This window comes from Diceros bicornis, chromosome 5 (assembly GCF_020826845.1).
Source record: "Diceros bicornis minor isolate mBicDic1 chromosome 5, mDicBic1.mat.cur, whole genome shotgun sequence".
Classification (NCBI taxonomy): domain Eukaryota; kingdom Metazoa; phylum Chordata; class Mammalia; order Perissodactyla; family Rhinocerotidae; genus Diceros; species Diceros bicornis.
This window is the reverse complement of record NC_080744.1, coordinates 96,237,532-96,256,637: the sequence shown is the minus strand read 5'-3', so window position 1 is coordinate 96,256,637 and position 19,106 is coordinate 96,237,532. Positions and strand designations below refer to the sequence as shown.

The window sequence follows — 19,106 nt, the reverse complement described above, 5'->3', positions numbered from 1 at the left end:
GCCAGGTCACTAGAAGAGGTCACGATTCAAAATGTGAATGTACCTAACAACCTAGCCTCAAAATATGTAATTCAAAAATTGACTAGAATAGAAAAAAATTAGACAAATGCATAGTCGTAGTGGTAGTTTTACCATATCTCTTATGGTAACTAATAGAATAAGCAGACAAAAATCAGTAAGACTATAATCTAGAATAAAACCATTAATAAACACGACCTAACTGATATACATAGAACACTGTGTCCAAGGACAGGAAACTATACATCATACTCTTCCAAAATTTGCTATTCTGAGCCACAAATTAAGTTTTAACAAATTTCAAAACACTGAAATAAATAGAGTATATTCTTTGACTACAGTAGAATTAACTATAAAATAATAATGAGATAACTGGAATATTCCTGCATACCTGGATGTTACACTTCTAAGTATTCCATAAGTCACAGAAGATACCACTATGAAAATTACAATACAATTTAACTGAATGATGAAGGAAAAGATTTCATATCAAAATTTGTGGAATGAAATAAAAGCCATGCTTTGAGAGAAATTTAAATGACTTAAATGCATATGTTATGAAAAAAAAGAATAAAAATCAATGATCTAAACATCCATTTCAAAAAATGAGAAAAAGAATAGCATATTGAATCCAGAGAAAGTAGAAGGATGGAAAAATAAAGATAAGAGCAGACATTAATGATATGGAAAGGGAACTACATTAAAGTGGGTTCTAAAGCCAAAACGTGCTTCTGTGAAAAGTCTAATAAAATTGATAGCCCTCCAACATGACTGATCAAGGAAAAAGAGAGTAGGACAAATAATCAATGTCAAGAATGAGAAAGAGGACTCCCTATAGATCCTCTGCACAATGAAGAAATAATAAGAGGATACTATGAAAAAAATCTATGCCAACAACTTTTAAAAAGTTAGTTGAAATAGACAAATTCCTTGAAACAAAACTGACATAAAAAATAAAATATCTGAATAGCTCTGTATCTTTTAAAAACATTGAATGCATAATCCTAAAAACTTCCTGCTGAATATTTCCAAATATTTAAAGAAGAAATAACACCAATGTTACACAAACAATTGCAGAGAATAAGAACAGAAATACTTCTCAACTTGTTTTATAAAGTCAGTATAAAATTAATACCAAGACCAAACACATTACAAGAAAAAAAAAAAAAAAGAAAATAAAGAACAACCTTTCCTGGAAATAGATACCAAAAAAAAAATCATAAATAAAATAATTTAAAATCATATCCAGTGATAACATAAAAGGATAATCCTTTTAATAATAAAATAATAAATACTAACAAGTAAACACTACTAATAAATTCTAATAAAAAAAGGATAATGATCAAGTGAAATTTATTACAGGAAGGTAAGATTGGTTTAACATTTGAAAATCAATGTAATTCACTAAATTAAAGGGAAAAATGGAAAAAAATATGATCACTTCAAAAGATGCAGAAAAAGCATTTGATAAAATCCCACACATATATGATAATGGAGAAAAGTAGAAAAAGATTTCTTTCATCAGATAAAATATCTAGAAAAATTTCTACAGCAAACATCATACATGATGGGGGAATTATAGAGATCTTTGCCCCCAAACAGAGAAGCATGACAAGCATAGCTGCTGTCACTACTTCTATCCAACACTGTACTAGAAGTCCTAAGTACTGCAATATAGCTAGAAAAATAAATAAAACATGCAATGATTGAAAAAGAAGAAACAACTCATCATTTGCAGGTGTCATAATTGTGTATGTACATAATCTAAAAGAATTTACAAACTATTAGTATTAATAAGTGAATATAGCAAGAATATAATGTCAATATACAAAAATCAATTAGATTTCCATACTCCAGCAACAAATAAATAGAAAATGAAAAAAATACCATTTACAATATCATCAAAATAACAGTCAAACACGTAGGAATTAATCTAATAAAAGATGTATGCAAGGGGGCCAGCCCAGTGGCACAGCAGTTAAGTTCACGCATTCTGCTTTGGCAGCCTGGGGTTTGCTGGTTCAAATCCCGGGTGTGGACCTACTCACCGCTCATCAAGCCATGCTGAGGTGGCGTCCCACATAGAAGAGCTACAACTATACAACTATGATACACAACTATGTACTGGGGGTTTGGGAAGAAAAAAAAAAAAAGTAAGAAAAAGAGGAAGATTGGTAACAGATGTTAGCATAGGGCCAATCTTCCTCAAAAAAAAAAAAGATATGCAAGACATATACATTGAAAATTACAAACATTATTGAGAGGAATTTAAAAAGAACTAAGCAAAGGGATGAATATATGATATTTATGGATTGGAAAGCTTGGTATTGGAAAGTTGTCAATTTTCTCCAAATTGACCTATACATTCAATACAATTCCAATCAAAATCCAGCAGAATTTTATAAAAATTGACAAGTATATTTCAAAATTGATGTCGAAATGCAAAGAGTAAAGAATAGCAAAGATAATCTTTAAGAGCAAAGATGAAGAACTTACACTACCAGATATCAAGACTTGTTTTAAGGCTATAGTAATTAAGTCACAATGGTACTGGCACAAACAGACACACAGGTCATGACACAGAACAGAGACCAGAAATTGACCCACACATATATAGTTTTAGATTTAAGACAAAGAGGGGAAGGATGTTCTTTTCACCTAATGGTTCTGGGTTAATTGAATACTCATGTGGAAAAGGATATTGGTTTTACTTCACACCATAGACAAAAATCAATTCTAGGTAGATTGTAGCTCTTAATATGAAAAGTAAAACAATAAGGCTTCCAGAAAAAAACATAGAAGAATATCTTCATGATCCTGGATGACAAAAAGATTCTCTAACCAGAATATAAATAGCCTAAGCATAAAGTTAAAAATTGATAACCTACACTACAACAAAATAATAAAATTAAGAACTTCTGTATGGGGAAACTGAGAGCCCTAAATACATTTAATGGAGAACAAAAGGTTGAAAATAAAACGAATTAAGAATTTAGATCTAGAGAGAAGTCAAGATGGTGGTGTAGGCTGACTCTGAACTCACCTCCTCCCACGGACACAGCACAGTTACAACTACTCTTGGAAAAATTACCCCAGAGAGAGACCTGAAAACTGGATAAGAGGAACCCCTGCAACAAACAACATTCCTAATTGAGATGTAAGAGACAGAAATTCCCTTCTGGAGAGAAAAAAATGCCACCTTCACAAGCTGTAACGCTTCACGGCGGTCCGGGAGCAATCCAAAGGTACGCAGCCCTCCCTGGGGGAGCGGGGGACCTGAACCGGGAAGCCTTCCTGCTATAAGCATTTTTTGGACCCAGCACAACCTAGACAAGTGTCATAATATCTGACTTTGCTGGCGACTAACAACAATGGGGAATACCCCCAGCAAAGCTGGGACATAAATAAATTAAAGCCAGCTCTTGAAGGGCCCATGCACAAATTCACCCATTTCGGTAAGCAACCTAAAATCACCAGAAAGAAAGGTGCACAGTCCTTTAGTGAAAAGAGACTCATCTGAGAGGCTCTGGGTGCATCTCAGTGAAAGATGAGACCTCTCGAGGGACTGAGACATTGGCAGTGGCCATTATTGTGACCTGGTGTGGACGTGTTGACACAGATGCTGGCAGACGCCATTGGAGTTCTCCTGGTGGCCTGCTAGCCCAGGATCTGCCCCACCCACTAGAGCACTGATTTAATCCAGCTCAGCCAAGGCAAGCAGCCCACCCTAGGGATTGGCCTCACCCAACAACAATTCCTCAGGCAACTTGTGGGCCTGCTAAGCGAGCTGCCTGGATTCTCTGCAGGCTGGTGAGTGGGTCCACTTCTGTGGGGCAGGGCCTGTACAAGGAACAGGTGGAGAGTGTGGGATGTTGGTGGAGTGTGTGGGGCTCCTGCCTTGGAGCAACTGGGTCTACCTCAGAGGGTTGGGGTACACGCACAGGGCGACTGTGTGTGTGGACCTGTGGACACTGGGGCTTGTCAGCTGCAGAAGACTTGTGCTTCTCAAACAGCCACATAGGGGATTGGCCCCACCTTCCAAAGCCTGCAACAATTGGGTGCTCCTGTGCCTGGGGACAGCCCCACCCAACTGCAATCCTCAGAGAACTGACAAGAGCCTTATAGGCCAGAGGCCTACAGCAATTGTAAGCCCCTGAGCCTAACAACCAGCCATGCTGGGGGCCTACTCACTTAACAGAAAACTGCAACAGGAATGTGCTATTAGACCTTGCAGCCAACTGTGCTGGGGCTCCCCATACCCAATAAAGAAACTGAAGGGCCCACGACAACTATACGCAGCTGAGCATTACAACCAGCCAGCCAAGGGGACAGCTCAGCCTCCCTGGACACCTATGATAAGAGCAAACACGCCACAACAGAAGGACACACATAGCCCACATGGGGGTCACTCTTGGAATATCTGGAACTGGTGATGAGAGGGAAGCACACTGCTGGGCCTCATAAGGCATCACTTATATAAGGTCACCTCTCTAAGATCAGGAGACATAGCTGACCTACCTAATACACAGACACAAGCACAGGGAAAGAGGCAAAATGAGGAAGCAAAGGAATATGTTCCAAGTAAGGGAACAGGACAAAACCCCAGAAAAGGAACTAAATGAAACAGAAATGAACAATCTACCTGACAGAGAGTTCAAACAAAGAGTCATAAGGATGCTCACTGATCTTGGGAGAAGAACAGATGAACTCAGTGAGAACTTCAACAAAGAAATGCAAGATATAAAAAAGAACCAATCAGAAATGAAGAATACAATACTGGAAATGAACAATTCATGAGAGGGACTTAAAAGCAGAGCAGAAGATACAGAAGAATGGATCATCAAGCTGGACAAAAGACTAGAGGAAATCATGCAAGCTGAACAGATAAAAGAAAAAAGAATTAAAAAGAGTGAGGACAGTCTAAGGGACCTCTGGGACAAATCAAGCACACTAACATCCATGTTATAGGTGTCCCAGAGGGAGAACAGAGAGACAAAGGGGCAGAGAATCTATTCGAAGAAATAATAGCTGAAAACTTCCCTAACCTAAGGAAGGAAACAGACATCCAGGTACAGGAAACACAGAGAGCACCAAACAAGATAAACCCAAAAGGCCCATACCCAGACATATCATAATTAAAATGTCCAGAATTAAAGATAAAGAGAGAATCCAAAAAGCTGCAAGAGAAAGACAACAAGTTACATTCAAAGGAATCCCCATAAAGCTATCAGCTGACTTCTCAGCAGAAAGCTTACAGGCTAGAAGAGAGTGGCACAATATATTTAAAGTGCTGAAAGTAAAAAAGCTACAGCCAAGGATACTCTACCTGGCAAGGTTATCATTCAGAATGGAAGGAGAGATAAAGAGTTTCCCAGACAAGCAAAAATTAAAGGAGTTTATCACCAAGAAACCAGTCCTACAAAAAATGCCAAAGGGACTTATTTAAGGGGGAAACAGAAGACCACAAACAGGAAAAACTTATCTATTTCCATGATAAGAGGGTAATGGATACAAATGCACAAAAAAGAGGTTAGATATGATATCCAAAACATAAAATGTGGGAGGAGGCGAGTAAAAGAGTAGAGCTTTTATAAAGAGATCAAACTAAAGAAACCATAAACTTAATAAAGATTGCTATATACGTAGGTTAATATATAAGAACCTCATGGTAATCACAAAACAGAAACCTATAATAAATAAACAAAAAACTAAGAGAAAGGAACCCCAACATAATACTAAAGGAGCCAACAAACGACAAGGGAAGAGAGCAAGAGAAGAAGAAAGGAACTAAGAAGAACTACTAAAACACCAAGAAAAAAAAGTAAAAAAATGGCAATAAGCACATACTTATCAATAGCTACTTTAAATGTCAATGGACTAAATGCTCCAATTAAAAGGCATAGGGTGGCTGATTGGATAAAAAAACAAGACCCATATATATGCTGCATACAAGAGATATTTTAGACCTAAAGACACTCACAAACTGAAAGTGAAGGGTTAGAAAAAGATACTCCATGCCAATGACAATGAAAAGAAAGCTGCGATAGCAATACTCATATTAGACAAAATAGACTTTAAAATAAAAACTATAACAAGAGACAAAGAGGGGCACTACATAATGATCAAGGGAACAATCCAACAAGAGGATATAACATTTGTAAATACCTATGCACCCAACATAGGAGCACCTAAATATATAAAGCAATTATTAACAGACATAAAAGGAGAAACAGACAGTAACACAATAATAGTAGGGGATTTTAACACTCCACTTACACCAATGGATAGATCATCCAAACAGAAGATCAATAAGGAAACACTGGCCTTAAACGACACACTAGACCAGATGGACTTTCCATCAAAAAACTGAAGAATACACATTCTTTTCAAATGCACATGGAACATTCTCCAGGATTGATCACATATTAGGCCACAAACCAAGTCTCCATAAATTTAAGAAGATTGAAATAATACCAAGCATCTTTTCTGATCACAACGGTATGAAACTAGAAATCAACTACAGGAAGAAAATCAGAAAAGCCACCAATACGTGCAGATTAAACAAAATGCTACTGAACAATGACTGGGTCAATGAAGAAACCAAAGGAGAAATAAAAAAATACCTGGAGACAAATGAAAATGAAAATATGACATGCCAGAATTGATGGGATACAGCAAAAGTGGTTTTAAGAGAAAAGTTTATAGCAATACAGGCCTATCTCAACAAACAAGAAAAATTTCAAATAAACAATCTAACAGTGCACCTAAAGGAAATGGAAAAAGAACAAACAAAGCCCAAAATCAGTAGAGGGAAGGAAATAATAAAAATCAGAGCAGAAATAAATGAAATAGAGCCTAAAAAACAGTAGAAAAATTAATGAAACCAAGAGCTGGTTCTTTGAAAAGATAAACAAAATTGACAAACTTTTAGCTAGACTCACCAAGAAAAAAAGAGAGAAGGCACAAATAAGTAAACTCAGAAATGAAAGAGGAGAAATTACAACAGACACCTCAGAAATACAAAAGATTATAAGAGAATACTACAAAAAGCTGTATGCCAACAAATTGGATATTCTAGAAGAAATGGATAAATTCTTAGAATCATACAACCTTCCAAAACTGGATCAAGAAGAAATAGAGAATTTGAATAGACCAATCACCAGTAAGGAGATCAAAACAGTAATCAAAAACCTCCCCAAAAATAAAAGTCCAGGACCAGACGGCTTCCCTGGTGAATTCTACCAAACATTCAAAGAAGACTTAATACCTATCCTTCTCAAATTCTTCCAAAAAATTGAAGAGGAGGGGAAGCTTCCTAACTCATTGTATGAAGCCAACATTACCCTGACACCAAAACTAGACAAGGACAATACAAAAAAGAAAATTACAGGCCAATATCACTGATGAATATTGATGCAACTATCCTCAACAAAATACTAGCAAATCGAATACAATCGAATACAATTGAATACAAATTGATACATTAAAAAGACCCTACACCATGATCAAGGGGGATTTATTCCAGCAATGCAGGGATAGTTCAACATCCACAAAACAATAAACGTGATGCACCACATTAGAAAATGAAGAAGAAAAATCACATGATCATCTCAATGGATGCAGAGAAAGCATTTGACAAAATACAGCATCTATTTACAATAAAAACTCTGAATAAAATGGGGATAGAAGGAAAGTACCTCAACATAATAAAGGCCATATATGACAAACCCACAGCTAATATCATCCTCAGTGGTGAAAAACTGAAAGCTATCCCTCTAAGAATAGGAACCAGACAAGGAAACCCACTTTCACCACTCCTATTTAACATAGTATTGGAAGTCTTAGCCAGAGGAATCAGTCAAGAAAAAGAAATAGGGCCGGCACCGTGGCTTAGCGGTTAAGTGCACATGCTCCACTGCTGGCGGCCCGGGTTCGATCCTGGGCGCGCACCAACGCACCGCTTCTCTGGCCGTGCTGAGGCCGCGTCCCACATACAGCAACTAGAAGGACGTGCAACTACGACATACAACTATCTACTGGGGCTTTGGGGGAAAAAATAAATAAATAAAATTATAAAAAAAAAAAAGAAATAAAAGGGATCCAAATTGGAAAGGAAGAAGTGAAACTGTCACTATTTGCAGATGACATGACTTTATATATAGAAAACCCTAAAGAATCCACCAAAAAACTTTTAGAAATAATAAATGAATATGGTAAAGTTGCAGGATACAAAATTAACATACAAAAATCAGTTGCTTTTCTATACACTAACAACGAAATAGCAGAAAGAGAAATTAAGAATACAAGCCCATTTACAGTAGCAACAAAAAGAATAAAATACCTAGGTATAAACTTAACCAAAGAAGTGAAAGATCTGTACATTGAAAACTATAAAACACTGCTGAAAGAAATTGACGAAGACAGAAAGGAATGGAAAGACATTCCATGCTCTTGGATTGGAAGAATTAACATAGTTAAGATGTCCATACTTCCTAAAGCAATCTATAGATTCAATGCAATCCCTATCAAAGTTCCAACAACATTTTTCACAGAAATAGAACAAAGAATCCTAAAATTTATATGGAACAACAAAAGACCCCAAATAGCCAAAAGAATCCTGAGAAAAAACAACAAAGCTGGAGGTATCACACTCCCTGATTTCAAAATATACTACAAAGCTCTAGTAACCAAAACAGCATTGTACTGGCACAAAAACAGACACACAGATCAATGGAATAGAATTAAGAGCCTAGAAATAAACCCACACATCTACGGACAGCTAATTTTCAACAAGGGAGCCAAGAACATACAATGGAGAAAGGAAAGTCTCTTCAATAAACAGTGTTGGGAAAACTGGATAGCCACATGCAAACAAATGAAAGTAGACCATTATCTTACACCATACAGAAAAATTAACTGAAAATGGATTAAAGACTTGAACGTAAGACGTGAAACCATGAAACTTCTAGAAGAAAACATCGGTAGTATGCTCTTTGACATGGGTCTTAGCAACATGTTTTCAAATACCATGTCTGACTGGGCAAGAGAAACAATAGAAAAAATAAACAAATGGGACTACATCGAACTAAAAAGCTTCTGCACAGCTAAGGAAACCATCAACAAAATGGAGAGACAACCTAACAATTGGGAGAAGATATTTGCAAACCATATATCTGATAAGGGGTTAATCTCCAAAATATATAAAGAACTCATACATCTCAACAACAAAAAAACTAACAACCCAATTAAAAACTGGGCAAAAGACCTGAACAGACATTTCTCAAAAAAAGATGTACAGATGGCCAACAGGCACATGAAAAGATGTTCGACATCATTAACTATCAGGGAAATGCAAATCACAACTACAATGAGATATCACCTCACGCCCGTCAGAATGGCTACAATTAAGAATACAGAAACAACAAGTGTTGGAGAGGACGTGGAGAGAAGGGAACTCTCATACACTGCTGGTGGGAGTGCAAGCTGATGCAGCCACTATGGCAAACAGTATGGAGATACCTCAAAAAATCAAGGATAGAACTACCATATGATCCAGCTATTCCACTGCTGGGTATTTATCCAAAGAACATGAAAACACGAATGCATAGAGATACATGCACCCCAGTGTTCATTGCAGCGTTATTCACAATAGCCAAGACTTGGAAGCAACCTAAGCGCCCATCAAGGGACAAATGGATAAAGAAGATGTGGTACATCTACACAATGGAATACTACTCAGCCATAAGAAATGATGAAACCCAGCCATTTGTGACAACATGGATGGACATTGAGGGTATTATACTAAGCGAAATAAGTCAGAGGGAGAAGGTCAAATACCGTAGGATCACACTCATAAGTAGAAGATAAAAACAACAACAAACACATACAAACAGAAATTGGATTGGTGGTTACCAGAGGGGACGGTGGAAGGGAGGAGGGCAAAAGGGATGATTAGGCATGTGTGTGTAGTGATGGATTGTAATTAGTATTTGGGTGGTGAACATGATGTAATCTATGCAGAAATAGAAGTATAATGATGTACATCTGAAATTTATACAATGGTATAAACCAATGTTACTGTAATAAAACAAAACAAAAAAAAAGAATTTAGCTCTAAGAGTTAAAATTTAATACCAAAATAAATCCATGTCAAGAGAAAGGTAAGAAACAAAAATACCACATCTTCTTTATCCATTCATCCATTGATGGACACTTAGGTTGTTTCCATGCCTTGGCTATTGTCAATAATGCTGCAATGAACATGGGGGTGTAGATAGCTTTTCAACATAGTGATTTCATTTCCTTCAGATATATACCCAGAAGTGGAATTGCTGAATTATATGGTAGTTCTATTTTTAATTTTTTGAGGAAGCTCCATACTGTTTTCCATAGCGGCTGCACCAATTTACATTCCCACCAATAGTGCACAAGGGTCCCCTTTTCTTCACATCCTCACTAGCACTTGTTATCTCATGTCTTTTTGATAATAGCCATTCTAATAGGTGTGAGGTGATGTCTCATTGTGGGTTTGATTTGCCTGATGACTGGTGATGTTGAGCACCTTTTCATGTACCTGTTGGCCATTTGCATGTCTTCTTTGGAAAAATGTCTATTCAGTTCCTCTGCCCGTTTTTTTTGGTAATAACATAATTCTGAAAAAAAAAATCAATTTAGCCATATATTTTCCTCAAGCTACACACTACCTGTAGCTTAAATTTATAATACTAATGAAATTTTATTCAATTGTAGTTCTCCACATTGTCACTTTAAAAGGCAATGTAATTGTTTAGAGGTTTATTAATATAAAAATATCTTCAAGTGTCATTAAAATATGATGCAGTGTTATTATTCTTCCTTGGAAAAAGTCCCTGTTATCACCATTGAGAATAACTGAGTATTTTAAGAGAATTTTAATCCCAAGAAGGAGCTTATATTTGGATATTTGTTCTTCAGATTCCAAGAACACTAGCATTATATTGCATTCTTTCAGAGAGCAAAATAGGCAAAAAAGGAGATAAAAGATTGTGTCTTTAAAATAAATGAAAATTACTAACTAAATATATCATGCTCTTTCCTCCAATACTAAAAACTTTAGAAAAATAAAGTTACTTCAATCTGCAGGGATCTTTTTCTCCCCAAAGGTTTTGTTTTTGCCTTTGTGTTTTGTGACTAAGCAGCAGAGCTGTGACCAGCGCTCCCTCTGTAGCAGATAATGGCACAGGTGCAGTTCCTTCTTTCCCTAGAATGCTCTGACCTACCTCACAGGCCCCCTCCTGACCAGGCAGGGAGGGGCGACCTGAACGGAGTCAGTCCTATGCACTCAGGCTGGTTCAGTGAGTTAAGGCTCTCTCGTTCGGGGCTACAGTCTCCAGTGGGCAGATGTCCAGGCTTCAGCTGTCCTCTCCTTCAGTCTCATCTTCTCTACGGCCGTTTTCGGCCTAGGACCTCACAGAGGAGGGAAAGGAAGGAGGGCGTGGATCCATGGGTGAAGGTCCTCCTCCTGTCCTTGGGCCCGCAGCCGCGTCCCCTGCCCCTCTGGTGACTGGGGGGCCCGCAGGGAGCTTCAATGCCAGGGAACTCGGCTGTGTTCTTTCCTGGCCGGGGGCTAGCAGACTCCTTTGGTGCTGCAGCTTCTCTGTGGTGTGGCCAGGACTCCTCTCCGAGCCCTGGCCTGGCTTCCAGTCCCTGACCTAGGGAGACCTGGTGCTTTATTGTCCAAGCCAGGACGCTTCTGAGAGGGAAAGGAGGAGCTGCTAATAACTAAGCCAGGGCCCCAGGCATAAACTGGGTCCTTTCTGAACAAACCAGGATGTAGGGTCACTGCCCTTTATCCCTCAGCTACACAGTCATTTTGCCCCCACCACGTCCACCCCTCTAAGGTTGACCAGCCAAGAATACATGGAATTTTCTAGGTGCCTTCCATGCCACATGGGAGCTGAGGGAGATTCCGCGGGCTAAGCTCAGACTCAATCTGTGACTAAACATTTCATGACACCAATGCCAACTTCATTCCGAGGTAGCTTCCCCAGGTTGCTGTGGATGGAGATGGGCACCCTATGAGGCATTTTCCTCTTACGGATCTAAGTGAAAAGTGGAGCTTTTGGCTTTGAAACCTCCTTAATATGTTTTTCTGCTCTGGAGAGTGCCTGCATCATTATAACGTCTCATTGCCTTGCTTTCTGCACCTTGTCTCCTCTTTCCTTCTTTTACCCACAATCCCCCAAGGCAGAGGGAGCAGACTCTCCACATCCTCTCTGGACTTTCGTTACAGTGTAACTCCTCCTGAGGGTAGAGTGCTGAGGACACTAACCCCACCGCTCAGCCTCACTGGCAGAAGGGGTATCCCCTCTATATTGCAGAAGAAACGCTTTGATTTAGTTCCCCAAGCTTGTCCCTTGAAATGTTATGGGAACTAAATCAATTTATAAAAAGTCTTCTCTCTCTCCATAAGCCTGACTTTCAAGACAAAGTCTAAACTAAAAAAAAAAATTTTTTTAACTTACCTAGATAATGAAAAGTTGACTGTTAATGCTCGCTCTCTGTGTTCGTGCTAACAACAGCACAGTCACCAACCACTACCTTCAACTCCCCAGGGCGGCAGGGGAGGTGGTCACGGACACATAATGGCCAAAGGAAAACATACGTTAATGTTTACAAAAGTATATCACTCTGTTGGATGAGGAAAATGACTTTATAACAACGAAAAGAAAAAGAATTCAAATTCAACTACCTTACTTGGCCACTTCAAAACAATTTCTAAAATTTATGTAATAGAGTTTTATATAAAACTCTGCTTTTGTTATACATGTGTATACATTAACACATATAATTTAGCTGTGATTTCTAGTAATGACTAGAGCAGTATTTGAATTGCTTTAACCAAGAAATTCCCCTCAACAGACCATAACACACTAAAATATCGTGTGATATTTGAAAAGCTTCTACCTTTGTGGTGAGTGGCAAACACTGAGGATGAGATGGGATTCTGACTGTGAGGCAGGACGAAATAGGTAAATTTTCTTTTCTGTTGGCACTGTTATGGGTTAGATTGTGTTCCTCCCCCAGAATATGTTCAAGTCCTAACCCACAGTACCTCAGAATGCGATCTTATTTGGAAATAGGGTCTTTGCAGATCTAGTCAAATTAAGATGAGGTCACTAGGGTGGGCCTAATCTAATACGACTATGTCCTTGTAAAAAGGGGAAAGTGGACACAGAGGCAGGCATGCACAGACGGAAGACAGTGTGAAGACAAAAGAAGACTGCTTGAGGACACAAGAAGCAAGGAGAGGGGCATGAAACAGATTCTTCCTCACAGCATTCAGAAGGAACCAACCCTGCCCACACCTTGATTTTGGACTTTTAGTCTCCAGAACTGTGAGACAATAAATGCTCTATACTTAAACTTAAACAAATGCTTGTTGTTTAAGTCACCCAGTTTGTGGTACTTTGTTACAGGAGCCCCAGGAAACTAACACAAGCACTGACTCTAAAAACTGTCTTGCTGTGTTTGAAACACCTGTGAATCTATAAATTTAGCCACTGCCTGCATCACATTGCAAGGCTATAACCTGTTCTTTGAGAGAAAGGAAAACAAGCAGTTTCAGATCCTCTCATCTCTGAACAAGTTAGATGTACCACAATATCTCCCCAGAATGAAAACAGAGACTCTGCAGGTGGAGAACATTGACTATATCTAGAGCTGAGCTTGGAGGAAACTGAAGACAGAGGCTCACACAGCTGAAAACTAGGAAAAGCAATCAGAAGACATTTTCCTAGAGTAACACAAAATGTCTGAATGAAAGCAAGATGATAGACAACTGGCATAAAAAGGAAGCTTTCAAACCATGATGAAGAAGAACTCTTTTTCCCCCTGAAGACGGATGTATGTTTTAAAAGAGGGGAAAAGCCACCAGCAATCATTAAAAATAGTTAATCATAGAAAGAGATGTCTTTATCAAAGCCATTTAATTTTACTTCATTAGATTATTCTCATGGGCATAGACTTAAAATTGATATTCACAAATATCTACGCACAGATGCAAATGTTCAGTAAATCTTCACTGAATGGATAGTGCCTGTCTTGCCGTCCAATCAACAAGGCACACAGCATCCACTGGATCGACTCTCTACTGCTCCCTGGTGGCAACATGCACACATTGAAGAAGCAAAATAAGAATACTTCAGGGGCTCTAATGCCAAGTACACGTGACTCAGTAGTGCTGCGACAAGGGTCATCCATGAGAAACAGATCATTCAGGAAAACAAGACTATATAGTGAGGAATCCATTGGGAAGAAGAAAAAGTGCCATTTTCAAGAATGGTCCAATCATGAAAATATAGCTTCTTTAAGAGTAGATAAAAGCAGTTTTTGTCTCACTGGTGCAGGGTACAGTAGTTTTCAACAGGCCACTTATTTAAAGTCCATGGAATAAGGTCTGTTCTATGAACTATATGAAGGAGTGTGCCTCTCTTTATCTCGGCTCACCCACAACTGTGGGAAATTAGCACTGAGGGGGCAGAGCTGGTCTTTACTCCCTCATTCTCTCTCAGGTTGAAGCAGCTCTTCCCCTGTTAGACCAGCTGCTTTTGGTAGATTGGGATGAAAGAGATACAGTGAAACACACAGCTGACCACCATCAAAGACGTCATACAGCCTTTTAACCTCCCACTCAAAGTACAGCCATTACTTGATTGCCTGATGGCTTGGGATGAGATGAATGGAAGAAAAGACTTCCTTATCTTACCAGCGATGCAGAGTGGGCAATACCAGTGTCCCAAGCAAAAAAAAAAAAAATGAACCAATGGAAAAGAATATTTCCTAGAAACCCACATTATTTGGACAAGCTTGCAAGTCAGGGAAAAACAACATCAGAGTCATTCTTGCTTCACCACAGTGTCTCCAATTTGCCAAATTCTCACCCCCCAAGCACACCACATCCAGGAAAGAAAATGGCTGTAGGCGTTAAGACGAGGATCTATTTATGCATGAGTCAGACAGTCGTGTGTAACATTCTCTTTGATGAATATATATTTTAAAAAACCTTTTCAGTCAAGAGAGATCAAAGCTTTCCAGAAGTTGAAGTCAAAGCCCAGAATTGTCTATTAAATCTGAGAAAACCAGAACTCAGAGACAAGAAAATAGAAGACAGTACTAATTCAGACAGTGTCATCATGCTGCTAAAATGTATTCTATGAAGAGGTGAATACATAATTTGGGCAAGAAGGTGTAAAATAATTTTTAATTACACAAGTGATATATAACTGTATTCTTCTTTTTAAGAATTATTTTAAGTACTAGAATATTATAAGTAAAACTAAGATCACTTCCCCAAAACACATACCCCCTCTAAAGTAACCACTGTGTTTTCAGTTTGGAGTATATCCTTCCAAATTTTAAAAAACAAAAAATGTACATACACATATGCATATTTATACGTATGTGTGTGTATACACACACACTTGTAGAAATATATAGTTTATGTGTATATGTGTTTTTGAGCATGGTATCAATAAACAGTAGATATATTGCAACCAACAATATCTTGAAATGTTAACTTTGGCTATTTCTCCCATCCCATCATTGTACTAATGTCTCCTCCTACGTCCGAGGTCTCCAAATAGACTCGAGAAAAATACAGATTCTCGAGTAGGAATGAAAAGAGAATTTAAAAAAACAGTTTAGTGTGTGTGTGTGTGTGTGTGTGTGTGTGTGTGTGTGTAAATTCTTACTACTTGAGAATCAAATGGGAAAATTCTAAGGGGAGTGAGACAAGCACAGAATTTATGCAAAACAAGAGCCCAGAAAAAGAGAATAGAAGGAAAGACAGATGACAATCATGGCTTCCCAAAAGCCTTCACAATGCTGCTGTCAAAAAACATTGGGTCGATGCTTTAAGGGTCTGAAAGAAGTCACTTAAACATCTATGCATAGCAAGTGATGTCTGTGAATGGCAACTTAAATGTCTACTAATGGCAACCAACACTTACCATGCCTTTAATATTTGGGACACAATAGGGAGTGGTGTGGACCATGGCAAACTAGAGAGAGTACCCTGATGACAGGGTAGCTGTTACACACCTGCAGCCAATTATTGCTATGGCAAAGTGCAACCTAGTTGTCAGATCTTCTCATTTTTAAAGAGAAGCAGAAATAACCTGGTATTTTTATCAAAAAATCTTTTGATTTTTAAATGTTGACCATTTAAAATCCAAAGTTTCAAAACAACAACAACATGATGCAGGCTAACCCTTGGCTGGTCATACTGCAGGCTGAATTGGGACCACATGGTATCAGTTTGCAACACTCATCTAACTCCATATATATTTCTCTGCTGGCACAACCCACATCTCAATGAAACATTCTTTGACAAATTAATATATGGTACACAGAGAGTTCTTTTGAAGGTACTGGGTCTTTTCATAGGTAAAGATATCCTTGGCAATTAGGACTATTTTCTTTCTTCCATTTCTATTTTGGAATGAGTTTCTGAAAAGGGATAGGACAAATCTACCTGTTGAAATACCTTTTTCTTCTCATTTCTTAGGATTTTCAATTTTATCAGAATTTCACATTGTGTCACCTTGGAAATATATTGGCCATTACATTTCACATCCTCTGAGTTAGGGAAGATGCCCCAGATTTACCCAGAGAGGGGACACAGGCTCATGGTTACAAGGAAGAAGAATTCTTCTGAGGGTACCAAGGGTACCTTGTGACAGGTGCCCAGACAAGTGTCCATTATGAGACATTATCTGGGGAAACAAAAAAGGAGGGTAAGGAATAAGCCTCTGTGTTCTCTGCTCTCCTCCCCAAAGAGAACACGTATGACAGCACAGCGCTGGTTCAGAACACGGAGCATTTAACCACTGATCATTCTCACCAAACTCTATCTAGAGCTTTAACATTGAACACAGTAACTAGAGGTTATAAATACAAAAACAATATCTCCCCCATAGACATGAAGTTTGTTTCTTAACTATTGGAGTTTAGGAGCAGAAACTTGAGAGAGAAGAACAATTCTTAGGAGTCAACTCCAAGATGAAAATACTAATGATGCATGCTGTGTGTAAAAACAATCATTGGTGACATCCTGCTGAACAAATTTATTGTTTTTAAAATTCAAGAAATTCTGGGCTTCGTATGCATGAAGATTGTGAAGAGGATCATCCTACCTTGAAGATGAAATCAGCCATCAGAGGTCCTGGAATCTTGAAGGTTTGCCGCTCTGAGCCCCTCTGAAATTCAACTGTTGTGTTTTCTACAACAAAAACTCCAGGGCTGTTAAAGCTGTGTTCTCCTTTGTTTCCTTGAAGTGTTTTTGATTCAATAACTAAAATTAAAAAATAAAATTTAAATGAGAGAACTACCGTTTTTTGAGATATAATTGACATATATTAGTTTCAGGTGTACAACATGAGTCAATATTTGTATATACTGCAAAATGATCATCATAATAAGTCTAGTTAACATCAAGCACCACATATAGTCACAAATTTTTTTCTTGTGGTGAGAACTTTGAAGATCTAATCTCTCAGCAACTTTCAAATATACAATACAGTTTTATTAACTATAGTTTCCATGCTGTACATTACATGCCCATGACTTATTTATTTTATAACTGGAAGTTTCTGCCTTTTGACTCCCTTCCCCCATTTCACCCACCCCCCCCACATCCTGCCTCTGGCAACCACCACTCTGTTCTAAACGAGAGAACTACCTTAAAAGTATTGTATTTCAGAAAGACATTTTACTACATATAATAGCATGTGATATCAACACAATATCAATACATCCACTCAGTTTACAAACATTGATTCGTATTGATGGAATAAATATGTAAGCTTTTTAGTTGCCCATATAAAGGAGATAACAAGGGTGCTAGGTCGAATTAAGTCTACTCAATTCTTTGAAGCCATTTCTACCATAAGGAGAAAATGTCGCTTTCTTTATATTTTTTCATGATGTAGCTATGGTACTCATTTTATTACCTGTACAGAGATCTTAAACCTAGTCTTTTATTTAGACAAAACCACAATGAATCTTGAATTTGCTTTTTTTTTTTAAAAAAAAAAAACACTTTGGGGGCCGGCCCGGTGGCGCAAGCGGTTAAGTGCGCGCGCTCCGCTGCGGCGGCCCGGGGTTCGCTGGTTCGGATCCCGGGAGCGCACCGACGCACTGCTTGGTAAGCCATGTTGTGGCGGCGTCCCATATAAAGTGGAGGAAGATAGGCACAGATGTTAGCCCAGGGCCGTCTTCCTCAGCAAAAAAAGAGGAGAATTGGCGGATGTTAGCTCAGGGCTGATCTCCTCACAAAAAAAAAAAAAAAAAAAAAAAAAACACTTTATTTTGAAATATAGATTCACAGGAAGTTGCAAAAATAGTAGAGAGGTCCTGGGTACATTTCATCCAGTTTTACCCAACGGTTACATCTTATATAACTATAGTACAATATCAAAACCAGGAAATTGACATTGGTACAATGTGCACATATAATCCTATGCCATTTTATCACACATCACCACAATCAAAACACAGAACTTGTCCATCACCACAAAGAGCTCCCTCGTGCATGCGACCCCTTTATTCACATTTGCTGTTATAGGAAAAGAAGTGCTTTCAGAGGTTCTACAGAAAAATGACTGCCGACAGTTTAACCAAAATAGCATTTCTACCTTAAGTGATTTCTTTCTTTCCCCATTTTTTTTCTTTTATTTCACAAATGTCACCATACTTAGTGAACCTGGTCTCAGGCTGAGAGAGGCAATAATAGAAACAAAATACACAGCAGGAGGCTGGGGCGCCTGCATTTCTGGCCCGAGCTCTATCCCTAACTCACTGCCTTGGGGTTTCATTGCCTCATTTCCAAAATGAGGAGTCAGAGCAGACAATCTCCAGTGTCCTCCTCTACTCTGAAACCTATACTTGACTCATTGGTACTCAACGGTTCTTTAACCATCTGGAACAAAGGACACGCTAGAACTCGAACCCCATTCAGACTCAAACTTAAAAATGTACAGCTGGTAAAACACAACAAGATGGTCCAGCATCAGGGGCTGCAATCCACATGCTGCTGTGCTGCGGCTGTT

The 19,106-nt window shown here is 38.4% G+C and overlaps 1 protein-coding gene across 1 annotated transcript in view; it reads right to left on the bottom strand.

The window, feature by feature from the left end:
- Positions 1-19,106, bottom strand: part of LOC131406510 (endophilin-A3) — a 536,830-nt gene that overhangs the window by 161,949 nt on the left and 355,775 nt on the right. Inside the window, exon 16 of the mRNA XM_058542566.1 lies at positions 17,193-17,350. Coding sequence (XP_058398549.1) covers positions 17,193-17,350 — 158 coding nt within the window. The remainder of the gene's footprint in view (positions 1-17,192; positions 17,351-19,106) is intronic.